Source organism: Mastigoproctus giganteus, chromosome 13 (genome assembly GCF_048544385.1).
Source record: "Mastigoproctus giganteus isolate SK-2022 chromosome 13, ASM4854438v1, whole genome shotgun sequence".
Classification (NCBI taxonomy): Eukaryota; Metazoa; Arthropoda; class Arachnida; order Uropygi; family Thelyphonidae; genus Mastigoproctus; species Mastigoproctus giganteus.
In genome coordinates this window covers 86,647,318-86,665,361 of record NC_143587.1, presented here as the reverse complement: position 1 = coordinate 86,665,361, position 18,044 = coordinate 86,647,318, and the positions used below count along the sequence as shown (strand labels likewise).

Genomic DNA, 18,044 nt, shown 5'->3' with positions numbered 1-18,044 from the left:
GATATTGTGTCTCCTTGTCGAACTCCTTTCTCAATTTTAAATTTCCTACTGTCTTTGTCTAGTCTAATAAAGGAGGTAGCACTCTCATATATTTTCTTCAAAATCATAATATATGGGGTATCAATGCCTTGTCTTTCCAGTGCCCAAAACATTGCCTTATGCTATATGGAGTCAAAATGCCTTTTCATAATCCACAAATGCCAGGCATAATGGTGTTTTATATTCATTTGCTTTCTCCATTAGCTGTGATATTACGTGAAGGTGATCCATAATTGAGAATCCTGTCCTAAAGCCAGCTTGCTCTTTCGGTTGATTCTTATCAAGTATTCTTTCTAATCTGTTAGTAATGACCCTTGTGAACAACTTGTAGATGTGGGATAACAAGCTAATTGGTCTATAATTTCCAATTTCTGATTTATCTCCTTTCTTATGCAGCAAAACTATTATTGCATTATTCCACTGCTTAGGTGTCACACCTTTTCTAATGCACTTTGTGAAGAGCCTTGCCAGTTTTTGTGTTATGTCTCTTCCTCCCAATTTTAAGAACTCTACAGTAACTTCATCTTCCCCTGGGGTTTTCTGATTCTTCATTTTCTTCAATGCATGTTCTACCTCATCAGGAAGAATATTGGGTATGTCGTATGTGTTGCTACTTTGCAATCCATCTTCCCCACTGTTGGCATCATTCCCCTGCTCCTTGTATAATTCTCTATAGTAGTCTTCTGCTATTTGAATTATGCCTTCTCTGCTATTTATAAGTACACCATTGCTATTCTTCAGTTTCAGTATCATTTGTCTTTCTGTATTACTGCTCATGGCTGCTAATTTAAATCCTTTGTTTTCCCTTAATGCTTGTTCTACTTTTCTCGTGTTAAATCTTATGTCCTCTCTGAGTCTCTTTCTAATGGCTTTGCATAACTCAGTATACCCAATTTTCTCCCTGTCAATGTTTTTCTTGCTTTTCATTTGTTGTCTTCGGTTCACCACGACAAGTGTTCCTTTACTAATTTTTTCTTCTTTGGATTTCTTTTTCACTATAGGTTCCTCGGGCTTTATCACGCTCAAAAAGTTGTAATATTCCTTGTATCGATATCTTGGTCCTGAGCAGTCTGCAGAAGCTCAAACTTGTTCTTAAGTTCCAGTACATACTGCTTTTTCTCCTCTTCTGTTATCTCAAAGACCTTTGTGTTATTTACTCGAGTCAGTTTTTTCCTTTCCTTTCCTACATCTATATCAAGTGTACATCTTACCATTCTGTGATCACTTTCAACATTTACCTTATTCAGGACGGTAACATCATTCACAATATATCTTCTGTTAGTGAGGATGAAGTCTATTTCATTAGTAGTTAATCCATTTGGACTCTTCCATGTCCACTTTCTGTTCACCCTTTTCTTGAAAAAAGTGTTCATTACTGACAGTCCTTGAGATTCTGCAAATTCCACAAGTCTTTCACCTCTTTCATTTCTTTCACCAATTCCAAAATTTCCTATAGTTCCCCTTTCTGCGCTGTTTTGTCTTTTTCCAACCTTAGCATTGAAGTCTCTCATAATAATAGTATAGTGGGTTTTCTGCTCATCTAGAAGACTCTCAATTTGTGTACATTTCTTCAACCTCTTCATCATCATGGCTCGATGTTGGTGCATAAATCATTATAACCTTTAGCTTGTACCTCTTAGAAATCTTGAGTATGAGTCTTGACACATTTGGTGATGTACTTTTGAATTCCAAAATGTTGTTTTTAAAATCTTTATGGACCAGAAACCCAACTCCACCTTCACTCCTTTCACTGTTTCCATTGGTGTACAGCAGATTTCCACTTGATAAACTTATAAGTGTTTCATTTCTTCTTCTTGTTTCAGCCAAACCAATGATATTCCAATTCACATTTTCTAATTCCTTTTCCAGCTCTAATATCCTGTATCATCTCTAATATCAGCTCTAATATCATCTCAACATTTAGGCCTAACTTTCTTTACTGCTAAATTAAATTCCTTCACTACTACCTCTGTATGTAAGTGTATATTTCATGTCAAAAACAGAGGCCCTACTTCTTGCTGTGTTTCCTGTGATGGTTGACTCTTGAAGAAGACACTCAAATCATGAGTTTTTCAGCAATAAGTACTTCCTTATTATTTTTCTGTTTTCCATAGTTCCAATCCCCATTTGTAGTTCATTTTCTATTATCATCCTCTGAATTAACAATTACATATCCATTATGGTCATTGGGTTTCTTCTGCCAAAAAAGGAGAGTCCCTAGTCCATAAAGCACATTACAATTTTTAAATAGTGATGGACAGACTGTTGAAAAGAATTCGGTGCATTAGGCTAGACGTGGCCGTCACGTGAGTGGTTCTTGCTTTAAGACAATGAATCTTCACACAATGTGACCATCATTAAGCAGTTTCTCACATTACTGTGCTTCACCATGCCTGATAGCATTTCAGAGATCAAAACCAGCATGACGAGGGAGTTAAACAGGGTTCCACAAGATCAATTCCACAGAGATATCAAGAAGCTGTACAAATCTACACAGAGGAGTATCAAGTTATGACGGATGTACCTTGAAGATTAAATGGTAATAAATTTTTTTCTTTGAGATTTTGAATTTTTATGAATGCAGTCCTAAAACTCTTCAGACACTCTTTGTATATCATAACAACAACATTCCTACTCATATCTGGACTTCTTGTGTGACAATTTCTGGTTAAGAGTAATACAGGCGGCACTTTCACTTTCTCTTTATCTAGTTTCTTATGATTTCCTCTTGTTTCCAAGACCAAACTCTTGCACTCAAAAGAGCAGTAATTTCATATTTTCAAAGATCCAGGAAAACTGCAGGACATAATTATGGACATCACAAAACAGCAGTTCTGGAAACATTTCCAAAGCAGCAGAATCACTAACTTGTTGAATCAAGTTTTAAGATTACTTTTGAAGTGATAGCATGAATAAATCGATAGATTTAGTCTTTTGACTTATAGTGAAGCAATGGCTAAATTTTTGCAGGGACTTAGGGTTACATTTTAAAAACTGACATCTCCCTTTTTCTGCACAAATATATGTTCTCACAGCAAAACTAAAATTTAGTCTATATAAGTTTACTAAATGAGTGTAACTAACAAAGGACTTTTTAACTCTGCATATATAATCAGTAAATTAAATTTTGCTTGTGATAAGTTAATTCTTAATTAAAAACTTCTACAGCTCCCATGAAACAACTTTTGGTAATTATATAAATGTGAAATTTATTCCTCATATTTGTTTCATGAGAATCAGATCTAGATAGAGCAGCTATGAATTTGAGTTTTGACAGCATTTAGTAACCTTAGAAAGTAACTTTAACCATTATAATTTAGGAAGTTTTTTTTTAATACCCAAGAACTTTTAAATATTTTTAATTATTCTGAATTGTAACAAAATGAAATACTTTTGAAAATATGTATTTAATACATGCATCATATATCATATTTTTTACTCTAGAAATACTGTAATTGAATGGTTTACATTTTCAAACAAATGCCTTTTTAAATATCTTCAAAATTGACTAAGCATTTCATAAAATGAAACATACCTGGTTCTAGGAACTAAAAATAGAGCTCTCACTAGCTTCTTACGGTTTGGTTTGGTATTCAGATTCATGCAAAAATCTACGGCTGTCTGTTTCAAAAAAGGAAATGAAGGTATTGTGAAATTTTTAGCAAATGCAAAAAAATATTACAAATATTTACGGGAAATATCAACTACCATACTTTCATCTCATTTAATATTAATGTCATAAACCATATTAGATTTCTGTTTGGTTGTTTTTTGTATAATTAGACAGAGTACGATAGACTTGATCACTCTTTCTCACTTGATTCTAATATATAATCAAATTTACTAATAACAATACTGTTGGGACAGCCAATTTTCCACTACTAAATTTGGACAGATAATGATGGGCTGAGTAAAAGCAGCTTTTACTAGCCCATTATTATTTATATTATAATTGCTTAAGAATAGGATATGACTATTAATGTCATAAACCCTATCAAATTTCTATTGTTTGGTTGTTTTTTGTTGTATAATTGGACAGAATATGATAGACTTGACCACTTTCTCGCTTGTTTGCTTTTTTAAAATCTTTAAAATCAAGGAAGGAAAAGGAAATCAATGCAGGAAATAACTACTAATTAACTGCACATTGCATTGTATTGGTACATTATATATAAAAAAAATTAGGATATTTTAATTACTATAACAGTACAATTCCAGTCATCCAAAACGTTTTTCACTTTTAATTTTTTCCCTTATCTTGCTTGATGAAACTGACACATTTAATATTTAACTATAAGGAATAAAACTATTACACTAAATTACTAAATTCATAATTTCACTTATATAAAGAATTAACAAGGCAAAGAAGAGTATATTTCATCCATATCACACTGATGTGTGATGATGCAAGAAAACTTTGCTGTATGAAAAAAAAAAAAAAAAAAAAGAAGCTAAGAATTCACCATTACATAAATCACTGTAAATACAAATTTATGTAACAATTCATTTGTGGATATTTTATTTTTTAGCAGAAATTTTATGCATCATGTCACTGTAGTTGGTGTAATGCAGAAGTATATCTAACCAAACTGCTTTTTAGTTTTTTCTACCTTTTTTTTTTACTGAACCTCTCAGTTTTTTTCCCAGACCCTTTTCTTTAATTTTTTATTTATACAGCCTCTGAATTTGACTTTCAATAAACAAGGATTTTCATTTTGACATAGAAGGAAATAATTTCTTCATTAAATGCTAATCTGAATCACACACTGAAAGTGCAGATGTGACAATAAGATAAATATACACCACAGAAACTCACAGCAGTGGAGTCCATTTAATGCCCTTCAGATTGTTACTAGATGAAAATACAGAATCTTGCAATGACAAAAAGAAAAAAAAAAAAAAATTCTTTTAAAGTCATATAAACATGTACAGTATACAGGGTGATTCTAAATTATTGTTGGGGTTTCCGTGGCATATAATTTTCAAGTTTTATTTTGCAACACTACTCACTGCATTGATGTCTGGGAGAAAATGATGGAGATTCAGTGATGAAGCAATATGTATCAGGAAGGGTAAATCTTCATAACTGCAGAATATGGGGATCAGAAAACCCTCACGCCATTCGAGAATTCGAAAGAGATAGTCCAGAGGTCAATGTCTGGTGTGCTTTGTCATGTTCGGAAGTTTTGGGGGCCCTTTTTCATTGTGGAAAAAAGTGACAGCGGTGACCTATCTGGACATGCTACATCTGTATCTATTACTCCAGTTGGAAAATCATCAGCCAAATGTGGTGTTCCAGCAAGATGGTGCACTGTCACATTGGGCTCTTGTTGTTTAGAATTTATTGACATGCATTTTCCTGGGCGCTGGGTTGGGCGTGGTGGACCGATTCCATGGCCTCTGTGCTCACCCTATCTTAAGCCGCTTGATTTCTTCCTGTGGGGATATGTGAAGGACACTGTGTACAAGAGCCCCGTGACCTCGCTTGATGAACTGAAGCTCAGAATTGTTGCTGCGATCAAAACAGTTACACCACAAATGTTGGAGAACACTTGGAGGGAAATTGAATATCACTTGGACATCTTACGTGCCATGAAAGGTGCACATGTTGAAGTTGTTTAGCATTCTGCAGTATTGATTTTACAGGTAATAAAACTTTTTGAGTTACACTTTCATATTCTGTAAGCAGTTTTATTTTGCTGTTTCCGGTTTGAAAATTATAGGCCACGGAAACCCCAATGATAATTTAGAATCACCCTGTATAATGTTTAAATAACAACTGCCAACTAATTTTGAATGTATTATTTAAATGCAGAATTAATTTTCAATTTAAATTTAAAATATAACTAAATTTAAAACTGATTATGAGATAAATTCAACTATCTGAAATATCCTTGGTCGTTGATGTTTCAGATAACTGGGATTCCAATGTATTTACAATTATTTACTAAGTTGACTGCATGTTTTGTTGAACTCTCTCTCTCTCTCTCTCTCTCTCATCAGAAGCTAAACAAAAAAAAATTGACGATTATATTAATAGAAACATGTTACTAGATACAAAGAAAGGATGCAAAATAACAAAAACTGAATTGCAGGCCTCTAAATAATGAGCAGTAACATCATCCCAGAGACTTTTTTCTGAAAGGCACAAATAGCTATTGAGTGCTGGCCTTGCTTCCGAGTGGGGAGGGAACACCGTTGCAGGCTTCATATTGCTTGTGTTGATTTTGTCTCTGGATATGATAAAAAATATTATCTTTAGAAAAAAATATTTTTCTAAAGATGAATCTATATAATTATTTTCACCATGGAAGGGGCAAAGCAAGTCATCTTTGTAAATTTGAACTGTTGCTAGTTGTGCTATTTATAGAGATCTCATTCAATATTTAATTTCCCCTTTAAACATTATGGAGTGGAATTCCTCTGTAATTTCTACATTCAGGTGTATTTCCATTTTCATACGTCGCTTGGTTCAACATGGAGCAGATCCTATGGAAAATAGGATGATAAGACTATGTAGTTTTACACCTTAGCTGTATAATCAACTGATTTTACTTTTTGAACATCAGATGAAAGTAGAAATTTATAAAAAAAAGTACTCTTTAGCTAAAAGAATGCCAGCCACCTTCAATACAGCATACACATGCCTGTTTTACTTATTACAATCTTAAACAGCTATACAATATGTAATTATAAAGCCAAAAGCAATGAATATGGCCATATAAAGCTTGCAGTGAGTCATCAGGGAAATTTTATTTTGCATGTTTCTTCTTCTTTCCAGGGCAACACAAGCAATATGGCATAGAGATTATACTTTCCCTCACTTTAGAAAGCAGTAAAGATTAATAAATGAATGGAATGGAATGGCAACATACCTTTTGTAGAAAACAGTCTGAAGTTCAAATATATGAATCAAAACATTGCTCTCCCCTGTTAACAATTTAGTAGAGGCTTTCCTCTGTTAACAACAATTATTAAAGATCAATGAGAGGTATGTACGAATGTAGAGGTATGTCATGAAATCACAAATTTTTAGATGAAGAACTGATTGTACCACATTTCATGGCAAATTTTATCCTAGTGTAGGGATGGAAAACCCATGGCAAGTGTGCTCAAAGTGGCATGCATACAAATTTTTTGGGCAAGCGGAATTCAGAGCATCCTAAAAAAATTTCAAACTTCATGCAGTGATTTGTTTGAAGTCAGAATGGTGAGACGTAATGACGAAATTTTGAAAAGAAATCAAGAAAAATATTCGCATATTTCACTCATTTATTCAGAACATAAGTTATTGGTAAAGTTATGTGAGATATATTATCCACATTCAGAATTTAGTGTAGCCTTCTTCATTATCAATTACGGTTTGTACGTGGTATGGAGATTATTCTTCATTAATTCCCATAAATATTTAAATTGCAATTTGCCCTTTACAGATTGTTCAGAATGTCAGCTCAACCAGCAAAGAAACAAAAATGCTCAAATGAAGAGGGGAGTAGCAATTTCAAGAATCTTGAAGTGAAAGATTTGGTATGATTAAGAAGGATAATAAAGCATTATGCATTTTGTGTTCTGAAACATGAGGGTAGTTTTTTAAAATATTTAGCCAATTTTGGCATGCACCCTTAAAAAGGTTCGCCACCCCTGTTCTAGTGTTTTTATGTAGAGTTAATGTGCAGCCATGTTTGTATGTTATAAAAATGTTATAAGCCATGTTATAAAAAAATAAAATAAAATAAAAATAAATACATAATAATAATAAGCGAATGAATATATATGGTAAACTGTGAAGTTCATTTGGTGACCAGCAGATATTCAATCCTGCTAAGATTGTAGTGCATTTACAGGTAAAAATACTGGTGGCAAAACATATCCATAGATATGATGCTGCTAGCAGAATTTTCAAAAGCAACTTTCTACCTTAAATTTTGTCCACAGAATGCTCTAAAACACTCCCCACCCCAGTTCAGGTTTTTAATTTCCAAACTTCTGCTCTACATAAAACCTATCAAAGTTACCATTCAGTATATAGCATAGTTGGCAATTTCTGATTTTTGAAAAGCTGGAGATCACATAATTGTACACAAAAGGAAACCAGTAGAGAATTTTGAGCTAAAATTGGCAATAAAGCATCTCATGTGATGGCAGAAGAAATGATATCAACTGAGATTTTTTTGCAAAAATAAGAGACAGATTTTCCAGAAAAAGTAGGAGGTTTTTTTAAAAGTTTACTGCCGTAGAAATTAAGTTTCACTGGAAACACACGCACACATCTTACGTTAAAATATACACATACAATTGTTTAGCAGTAGTTTCCCAATAAATATCTCGAGACAGTTTACACTGTCTCAAGGCACTTATTGGGAACAAGAAACATAGAAGAAAATATGATTTTCTTCTCCACAGTATTAGCTGGGCATAGGCAGTAAAAGAAGTAATGCAATTGGGTCGTGATCTGATTTGAAGCTTCTGGTGGAATATCCACTATGCAAATGCCCAAATTTGTGCTTCTAGTTGGCTCCTCACTGATAATTGTAAAATTTAATGGACAGAGATGTTCATTAACCACTGAAGTAGATGGCTCAGATGTGGTGGAAGGTTAAAATCGCCACAGAGAAAGTGAGTAGCAGAAGGGTGTAACTTACTCATTATCCTGCAGGTAAGCATCATCAATAGTTGCAATATCTGGAACTGGGGGGATGTAGATTGCTGCTAAATCAATTAAACAAGCATTAAATTTCAAAGTTGAGTACTGCTTCATAAAATAAGCAGTTGCTAGATGTGACGTGCACAAATTTCAGGTTGGAATCTTTGATGTGAAGAATGAAAATCCAGCAATAGGAGCACAGGCTATTGATTCCTGGTCATGTTGGAGCCATGTTTCTGATAGGAAAATTACATCTACATTGTTGGACAAAAGGAGCTGTTCAAGGGTTTCAAGCTTATTTCAGAGGCTCTGGACATTTTGGTAGAAAACTCTAAGGGTGGGTTGACAGAGAATTTTTATAAGTGCTGATCTATCTGTTGATGATTTTGGATATCTCAACAGATCAGACCTATTGGAAAAACCGAGATATCAGTTTGGATTTCAGCACTGTTAGCGCTCCGGGCTTGGGAGACAACCAATTTGTCATTGGCACTCAATGGTTCCAACAAGCTTTGAGAAGAAAAACTTATCTCACCACTGGTAAATCCAGGCATTTTGCTACTAATTAACATGGCTGCTTTGTCATGACAGTTGCTGAGAGTATCAGCAGGTAGGGTTTATTTAGCATTATTACTATTATTTGAAATTGTATCAGATGGAACATCATCTGGCAACAGAAGTTGTTTATTGATCATGTTATTTACATCAGTACAGTAAGACTCTCGTATCCGAAGGGGATACGTTCCAAGACCTACTATGGATGGCTGAAACCACGGATATAGGCGAACACCTGCTGACTCCACATTTAACATGATTTTCTTGTACATATACACGTACAATAAAGTTTAATTGATAAATTAAACACACAGTAAGACATTACCAACATTAAATATGGTAATAATAAAGTACAGCACACTCTCGATTTACCAGGATTGGATTAACCAGGACACTTCAATACTCCAAATTAAAAAAAAAAAAAAAAAAAAACACAACCAGAAATCATAAAATTCAAGTACTAACTAGAATAGGTATAAACAGACATTTTGTAAGTCATAAATAAGCGACAAGAACCAGCATTATAAGTAGTCATTGGGAGGTTAGTGTATCTATTACACACGAATAGTACGTGTTAAGTTTTTTTCATTTTTTTTCTGTGGTTAACTGCGGGTAACTGAATCAGCGGAAACGGGGGCACAACTGTATTTTCATTCATAGTGCTACATTCAGATAGACTGCTATTAAATGTGTCCACCTCTTTCAATTTAATTTCCATTCCGTGCACATTGCAATTTAAAGTATGGTTATTCCTTGACCTAAACATCAAATTACAGATTGTGGTAACTTGTTCGCTGAGTTTTTCGTTCTGTTGTTTTCCGTTTTCAGCGATCTTTATGAGTTCTTGCTGAATTGTTAATATCTTCCGAACTTGCTGTTTTTAAAGATCCTGGTTGGTGATGATGGTATCTAGTTTGTTTTGTAACTTATTTATATCGGATTTTGAGTCATGATGATTTGTGTTGCTTCAATTTATTGAAGATTTTGCTCTGAAAATAACTTATTAACTAACTGTAGAGTGTCTGTACAACTGGCATCTTGTATGCTGATTTTGGGTGCAAGGATTTTTATCTCTGATTCCTCAAAAGAAACTTCGTTATCTGAGAAATCGTCAACAATCTTATAGAGCGTTTCTTTTAGTTTTTCTTCTGATATTTTGCCAGTTCGGTTTATCTCTGTTACAGTATATTCAGGGCAAATCCATTCATTTCCTTAAATATTCTATGTGATATTGAGGCACTTTTGAGACAATATTCCATTTTGCAGTTTATACAGAATAATGTATTTTTTATCTGATTTTTGCATCTCAGGCATGTCTCCGTTCTCCTCATTTTTGGTTTTGACAAATACTCTTTTTTTCCCTTCTGAAATTCTAACACACTAGTGTTCAGTTTTCGTTGTTCTTCTAAGCCGATTTCTGCATAACAATCTCCCAGTTTCTTTAACTTTAACATTTACAGTGTTGTTTGTGACGGTCAAATATGTTGAGTTGAGGAAACAATTGTCTGCATACAATAATGTTTATGGTTCAAATCCTTTGTGGCAACTCCTTTGCTTCAACAACCTTGAAGTAGGAACTTAATGACCCCCATTCGAGGGTCTTAGTAATTCCAGCATATAAGCTTACGAGCAAGTATTTATCACATTAAACTTGGTGTGGCTGGAATTAAAATTTTTAATTAGAAATAAAAAGTTACCTTTTAACTTCATTGCAGAAAGGCCTTGTTCATTAGAAAGTTCACTGAATTCCAAATATGGATGTACAATAATATCTCCATAATTTGACAACAAAACACACAACAGTGTATAACTGGTGCAAGTGTACATAAATTCAGAAAGCGAGGGATAACATTTTTCATTTAAATATCTTGATTGATTAATTTAAATAAAGTAGAGAAATTAGTTAAAGCAATAATAAAATTAAAGTATTGTTACAGTTGTAGAAATATAAGGTGTCCATAAATTATTCACCCAATTATAAGCCTTAATAAATTCGTTATTTTAAGAGCTATCTTAATACAGTTTTCGGCAATTAATAACACAGCTCAGTCAATACTTCAGTAAACTTCCATGAGAGCCCCATTAGTCACAGAACATCAAGGCAACAAATGATTTCATTCTGTACATTAAGAAGCATGTCTCGTGATATGGAAGCTAGACTAGCTTCCATATCACGAGATGGTTTAATTCTGCAGTGTTATTAACCTTCTTTGCATACACGCAGCCCACAAAAAGACATCCAGAGGTGTGATATCCGAGGAAGCCACAGAATAGGGCTTCACATTCAATTCAATGAGAAGGGAACTTTTCATTGAGGAACCTGGGCACTTCTAAAACAAACTTGTGCTTTTTAATGATCCCCATATACAACAATAATGCTTCTTAATGTTTGGAATGAAATCATCTATCATTGATATTCTGTATGCTACTAATGGGACTCGTGTGGAGGTTTACTGAAGTACTGACTGAACTGTGGTAGTCTACTTAAAACAAATTTCTTGAGTTGTGTTATTAATTGCTGAAAACAATTTTAAGGTAGCTCCTAAAATAACATATATATTAAGGCTTATGGGGTGAATAATTCATGGATACCCTGTACTTAAAGTAAATATTAGAGTTAAATAAAGTAAATTAAACTGAACCTCAGAATAAAATATAATTGCACCTAGGATTCTCTATGTGCAATCATTTTATTCTGAGGTTCAATAAATTTAACTAATTTGCTGAAAAGTTTATCAATTAGTGTGCTTTTTTAACTATTTAGTAAAATCATGAAAATAATTTTTTTTTAAAAAATTTCTCTCTTTATTATTAGTATTAGGAGTGGCAAATGATGCCAGGAAGCAAATTTATACAGCATCAGCAAAAAAAATCTTTCCACATCATATCCTGCAACCAGCCCTACTCAATTTGAATTTATGCTCTCTCATTTGTGTTGGGCACCTCCGTAGCCAGGCGGGCAGGAGCAGCAGTACGTAGCACATGCTTCTTGATTAGACTGGGGTTCGAGCCCATGACCACCAAATACGGAGGATGCAGAAAGGTCAGGGAATGACCACCGCATATCCCTGGAGCAATATGGCCTTAGTTGCTAATGCTCCTAAAAACCAAACAACAACATTTGTGTTGTCTGAGAAAGAGTAAGGATGTCATTCACAATACGAGTACCCAAAAGTTCCACTCATTAATCTTCTCTGCACCGATTTCAAAAAATCCACATCCTTGCTAAAATGAGGCTTTCAGACCTGTATGCAGAACTCAAGATGTAGCCTAACCATCACTTCAGAGAATGGGATAAAAACCACCATATCTCTACTGGAAACATTCTTGTATATTGCTGAAAAAATCCAATGGGCTATCTTGCAGCCAATCTGCAGTGCTCAGAGAACTTTACGTTTGACTGCACAATTACCCTTAGGTATTTTTCACTATCTGCTACCCTGAGTGTGGTACTACGAGCTGGTTATGTTATTCCGGGATTACTGTTAACCATATGCAGTACCCCATATTCTTTAAACTTCAAATGCAATTTCTCAGCACATATGCCTAAATTTTCCAGAATTCATTATCAGGGTATACGGTGCATACCCTGATTACTATCATTAACCATCCTGCCAACCTTTGTATCATCTGCAAACTTAAATGAAGAAGAACTCTTTATTGCATACAAAAGGCACATGCCGTACACAAATACCCTTCATGGCTATAAGCCAGGGGTCTGATAAACCTTCATCAATATATATATATACATATATATATATTTTTTGTTAGTTGTTGGCGCATCGGCTTCTGTGGCCATAATGCACCTACCAAAGTTTTTGCATTTTACCCTGATCCAAGCCCGAGACGGGATTCGAACCCAAGACCTTTGGGTTGCCAGGCAGACACTTTACCTACCTAGCTAGCCCGGTTGGCCTTCATCAATATCTGTGATAAAAACTGAAAACAACAATGAGTCCAGAACCCCGGGGAAACTCTACTAATAACATTAGTCTAAGAGAAAAGTAGTACCCATTGATAACCACTCTCTTGTCTGTTGGTGTACAATACTACGCCCAAAGTGTCCAACATAAGTTTGATCAGATTTAAGTCTGGTGATCATGCTTGTCATGGCAGTCATTGGATATCTTCAGTTTCAAAATATTTCTCCACTACCCAAGCTCTAAGTGCAGTGGCACTGTGGTGCATGAAAAGAAAATCTGGGCCAACCACACCTCTAAAAAGTTGCACACTGGGTTCAAGGATCTGTTCTCGGTATCTCTGCGCAGTTATAATACCGCAATCAAAAACATGATGAGAGAGAGATGTGTCCATTGATCATGATTCCACCCCATACGAGAACACCACTTACACCTTAAAAGTCCCCTTCTCTGATGTTGGAGGGTTGGTATTACATTCCCCGTTGCCTCCAGATGAAATAACATCTAGAATCTGTTTGTAGGCTAAAACGGGACTCATCAGAGAACAGACCTGTGCTCCATTTGTCAGGGCTCAAAGTCATATGTTTGTGGTACCAGTTTCAATCAGCTCTGCGGCGGTTTTGGGTTAACGAGATACAAGCCACTGGCTTCCTTACCTACAGTCCACTCGAACTGAGCTTTCTTAGCACAGTCCGGTTGGAAATGTTTTTAGCTATGGCCGCAGCAACCTCAAGAGACACGACATTGTAGGGTCCTGCCTTGTTGTTAGAGCCAGATAGCAGAAAACAACAATGTACCCAACACTGAACCCTGAGGGACTAATGTTATTAATGGAGTCCGTCAGGGTTCAGTGTTGGGTCCATTGTTGTTTTCTGTATTTATAAATGATATTGATGATGGTATATCAGGCTTAATGTCCAAGTTTGCAGACGATACGAAGGTTGGTAGGGTTGTTAAGGACACTAATGACAGTACCCTGCTGCAACAGGATCTAGAAAAGTTGAGCAGATGGGCCGAGAGGTGGCAAATGAAGAGTAACATTGACAAATGTAAAGTACTACATATGGAAAGCAGTAACCCCAGAGTAACGTATCAACTCTGTGGTACTACACTGACAGTGGTAGAGAATGACAAGGCTCTGGGGGTAACTGTGCAGGCAGATATGAAGTTTTCTGAGCAGTGCAGACGGTCTGCAAGAGTAGCTCATGGTGTCTTGCCAACGATATACAGGAATTTTTCTAGCAGGGATAAGGAGGTGATTATCCCCTTGGCAATGGTCAGGCCACACCTTGAGTACTGTATACAGGCCTCATTTTAAGAAGGATGTAGAGCTGTTGGAACAAGTACAGAGAAGGGCAACAAAATTAGTGGATGGAATGAAGGGTTGCTCTTACGAAGAAAGGCTTAAGTTTTGCAGGTTACAGTGTCTGGAGACTAGGCATCTGCAAGGTGATCTGACTGAGGTGAATATAGCCTTCAATGGTTTAAGCATGCTCAATGCTGATGGGATTCTTCCTCTTGCTCAGAATAAATTCAAATTGAGGAAAGACAGTTGTAGGATAGATGTGTGGAAGTTTGCCTTTAGCCAGCGGGTAGTCGATTGGTGGAACAGACTTCCATCTTTTGTTGTGGAAGTTGATAGCCTAAATAAATTTAAGACTGAGCTGGACAGTTATTTCGAACGAACGGAGGGGTGAAATGGGAGCAGGTTTTTTTTTTTTTTTTTGGCTGATGCTGCATAAGCTTGCTGCGTCACATAATGTGACATAAGCTTGCTGTGTCACATAATGTGACATAAGCTTGCTGTGTCATAATGTGTCACACAGTGCCAAGATGGCACTGTGTGACACATTAAGCCAATGAGCCACCACTGTTTGCAGCTGCCTGGATTCAAGTCATCCAGCAGCACACCATCTCAAAAATCATCTAAACGATGATGACTTGCCATCCTAAGTACTGGAGATGTGATTATCTCACTGAGCAAGCAAAAAACGGGAATGTAGCGATGTTGTTGTAACTCATGTTTTTATAAGCGTGAATAATTTGCATAATGTGCAGCTCTGTAAGGTGGGTAGATAGATTTCTATTGGATACTAGGAATTTACATGTGAGGATGCCTATTATATCAAATATTCACCTTCGGCAATACAGTTCATAATAAAACCATAAAAAACATTCTGTTCTGTTAATTTTGGAGCAGTGTGGTATTCAATAAGATCATGCATTTACAAATCTATGCTGCGATTTCCATATGACTGCATGCTTGTTTAAATAGTCCTGCATTGCTTCTTTAACCAGTAACTCACTCTTTTCTCTGGAATAAAAGTCAAGCTTACCAGTCTGTAACTGCTCACCCCTTTGATTCCCCTTTGCAAATTAGAGATACATTTGCACATCTCCAATCGAAGGGTCCTCCCCTGTACAGGGATGCTTTAATAATTATAGCTAAAGGTTGGCTTATCTCTTTTTCTGCCATCTTGATATAACTGGATTGAGGCTATCTGACCCAAGTGTATTATTTACAATTAGCTTCAACAATTTCCCTTCTGCTTTTTTCTCAGTCATCACAAAATCATTTAGCTCCCTGTAATTTGATATATTACTGGTATCTGTATCCATAAAAAATTCCTCATGGTGAATATAAATTCAAATTATCTATTCACTTTGTCAGCACCTGGGCAGGATCATCAAGAATTATATCATGAATATATAGTGGGCAAACATGTTTTTGTTCTTTTCCATCTAGTGCTAACATAAGAAGTCTGCTACTTTTTTCTCTCATTTTTTTTGAATTCTTTGCTGGAGACTTCTTGCAATCTTATTTGGCTTGTCTAATCCCCTTTGTAACTTGATTGCACACTAGTTTATATCTAATTTATATTTCTGCATCCCCTGATAACTTACATGCATCCCAGGTATTTTCTTCTCTGCTCCTAGTCTCATCAGATCAGCTGACATTCAATTAAATCCAAACCTTTATCCCTTCAGTGACTGTATGATCCTTTATGACAGTCAATTATCTGGAGGACTGCTGTTCTCCATATGGCAAACTTAAAAATTCATTTATCTGTTCGTGATTTAAAATTTTTTTTTTTTTTTTTTTTTAAATATAATCTAATGATAGGTGTTTTTGGTAATATGTATATTCAGAGACAAGATATGCAGTTTTTAAGTTTCTGGAACTAAAAGTGCTGGCTTAAATGAGTCATCTAATGAACAAAATTGCTATAAAACATTTTAGAACTTCACTGACATTGAACAAGGAATACAAATGTTGGTTATCACTATATGCCTATTAGGCAATACATTTTGAAGAAATGTTTCTCTTTTAAAATAGTAATGAAACTGTTATTTTCACAGAATAGGGCTCAGGTAAACTGAAATGGTAAATTGTGAAAATCTACGCATTTTAGCTTGAACAGAGTGAAATCAACTTTTTATTTGTTGAAGGAATACAGATGATTGTCACACATTTCATTGCACTTTCTGTACCACTTCTTCCAGTTAGACTGGAATGAAGAAAGTTTTGTTTTACCCAGCATGTTGTTCATTATTGGATTAAGTTGCCTCCACAGGTGGTTGAGCTTGACAGCTGGGGAAATTCAAAGCCCAGCTAGACAGATTTCTACATGGGGATAGAGTCAAATAGGTAGTTTATTATTTTTTCTCAGCAGTGCAGGAGGAGCCAAGAGCTTCCTTGTCCTATACATGTCAAATTCTAATACCACTATGATTGGAGAAAATTCACTAAAACTGTTTTCCAGCGCTTTGTCTGGTTGTAACAGAATTGTGGTCGTTACATCCAATACCATCAGCTTCAACAGCATTGTTGCTATCTTTAGAATTATTTAGTTCCACGGGAGGAAAGGAGGAACAGCAGAATGGACCCTAGGACAAGAAAAGGAGAAGAAAAGCAGCTCACCGAGCCTGCTTTTCTTCTCCAATTTCTCTTTTCTGTAATCTTGGCTATCCAAGATTACAGAAAAGATTACACCCCCAATCATCTCAAAGCACCTATTCCCAGTCACTGAATCTACATGCATTGAATCCTGGATGTAAACAACTTCTGGTAGGAACAGAGGTGGATTTCAAATCCTTCAAAGAGTTGGCTGTCTAGGTATTTCAAAGATGGTTAATGTTGTTACAAATAGAGGAGCAAGGAAATTAATTTTGCATCTTATAATGAGGTCTTGTGGCTGATAGGAAGACAACCAGGTTGGCTGATTGTTAGAATAGATTTTAATATTTCAACAGGGTAGGTGGAGGATGTGCAGTACCATTCTAATTATAGGTGGGGGCTTACCCTGTGTGGGCAATGATGCCCAAATCGTTTCAGAGAGAAAGACACCTTGGAGGGTTCTTGTGCAGATGGATGTTGGACACTGTTGCTTACTTTGAATGAACGTACATCATTCTCTGTACAATATTATTAATTGTGACTGTAATACAATTTGTAATATTCATAGTGTCTGGGTGGCTAAGTCCCTCTTTTTAATTTTTCCAAAGCATCAACCCCGTTCCTCAAGCCTTCATATAAGGTCACCAGAAGCTCTTTGCACCCTCTGCAACAAAAGCACACAAAGACATCCTTTAGTTGTCTCATGCCTTACTATAGATAACTTGGCAAAAAGATGCAAGAAGCATGCTGAATGGATTTGCAAAAGAACTGCCATTGATGGCTCTCTCCAGAGATGAAGCATTCTCACTACTTTGAGCTTTTTGCTTTCCTACTCTTGTTTGAAGAATGATTCTAAACTAAATTTAATTTAAAATTACTGCAGGATCTAAGAGATAAGATATAACAATGCTGAGCCGTTCCCAGATTTTGCTACTCAGTAAGTTTTTTTTTTAAATGTAAATCTCAAACACGAGAGGTATTAGAACCT

The 18,044-nt window shown here is 35.5% G+C and overlaps 1 protein-coding gene across 5 annotated transcripts in view; it reads right to left on the bottom strand.

Moving 5' to 3' along the window:
* The window catches only part of Upf2 (UPF2 regulator of nonsense mediated mRNA decay), a 695,457-nt gene that overhangs the window by 358,180 nt on the left and 319,233 nt on the right, over positions 1 to 18,044 (bottom strand). For all 5 annotated transcript variants that reach the window (XR_016547840.1, XR_016547841.1, XM_090387842.1 and 2 more), the window contains exon 21: positions 3,575 to 3,660. Coding sequence is in view for 3 of the 5 variants with exons in the window: in XM_090387842.1 (XP_090243968.1) it covers positions 3,575 to 3,660 (86 nt within the window). In the remaining 2 variants the exon portion in view is untranslated. The remainder of the gene's footprint in view (positions 1 to 3,574; positions 3,661 to 18,044) is intronic.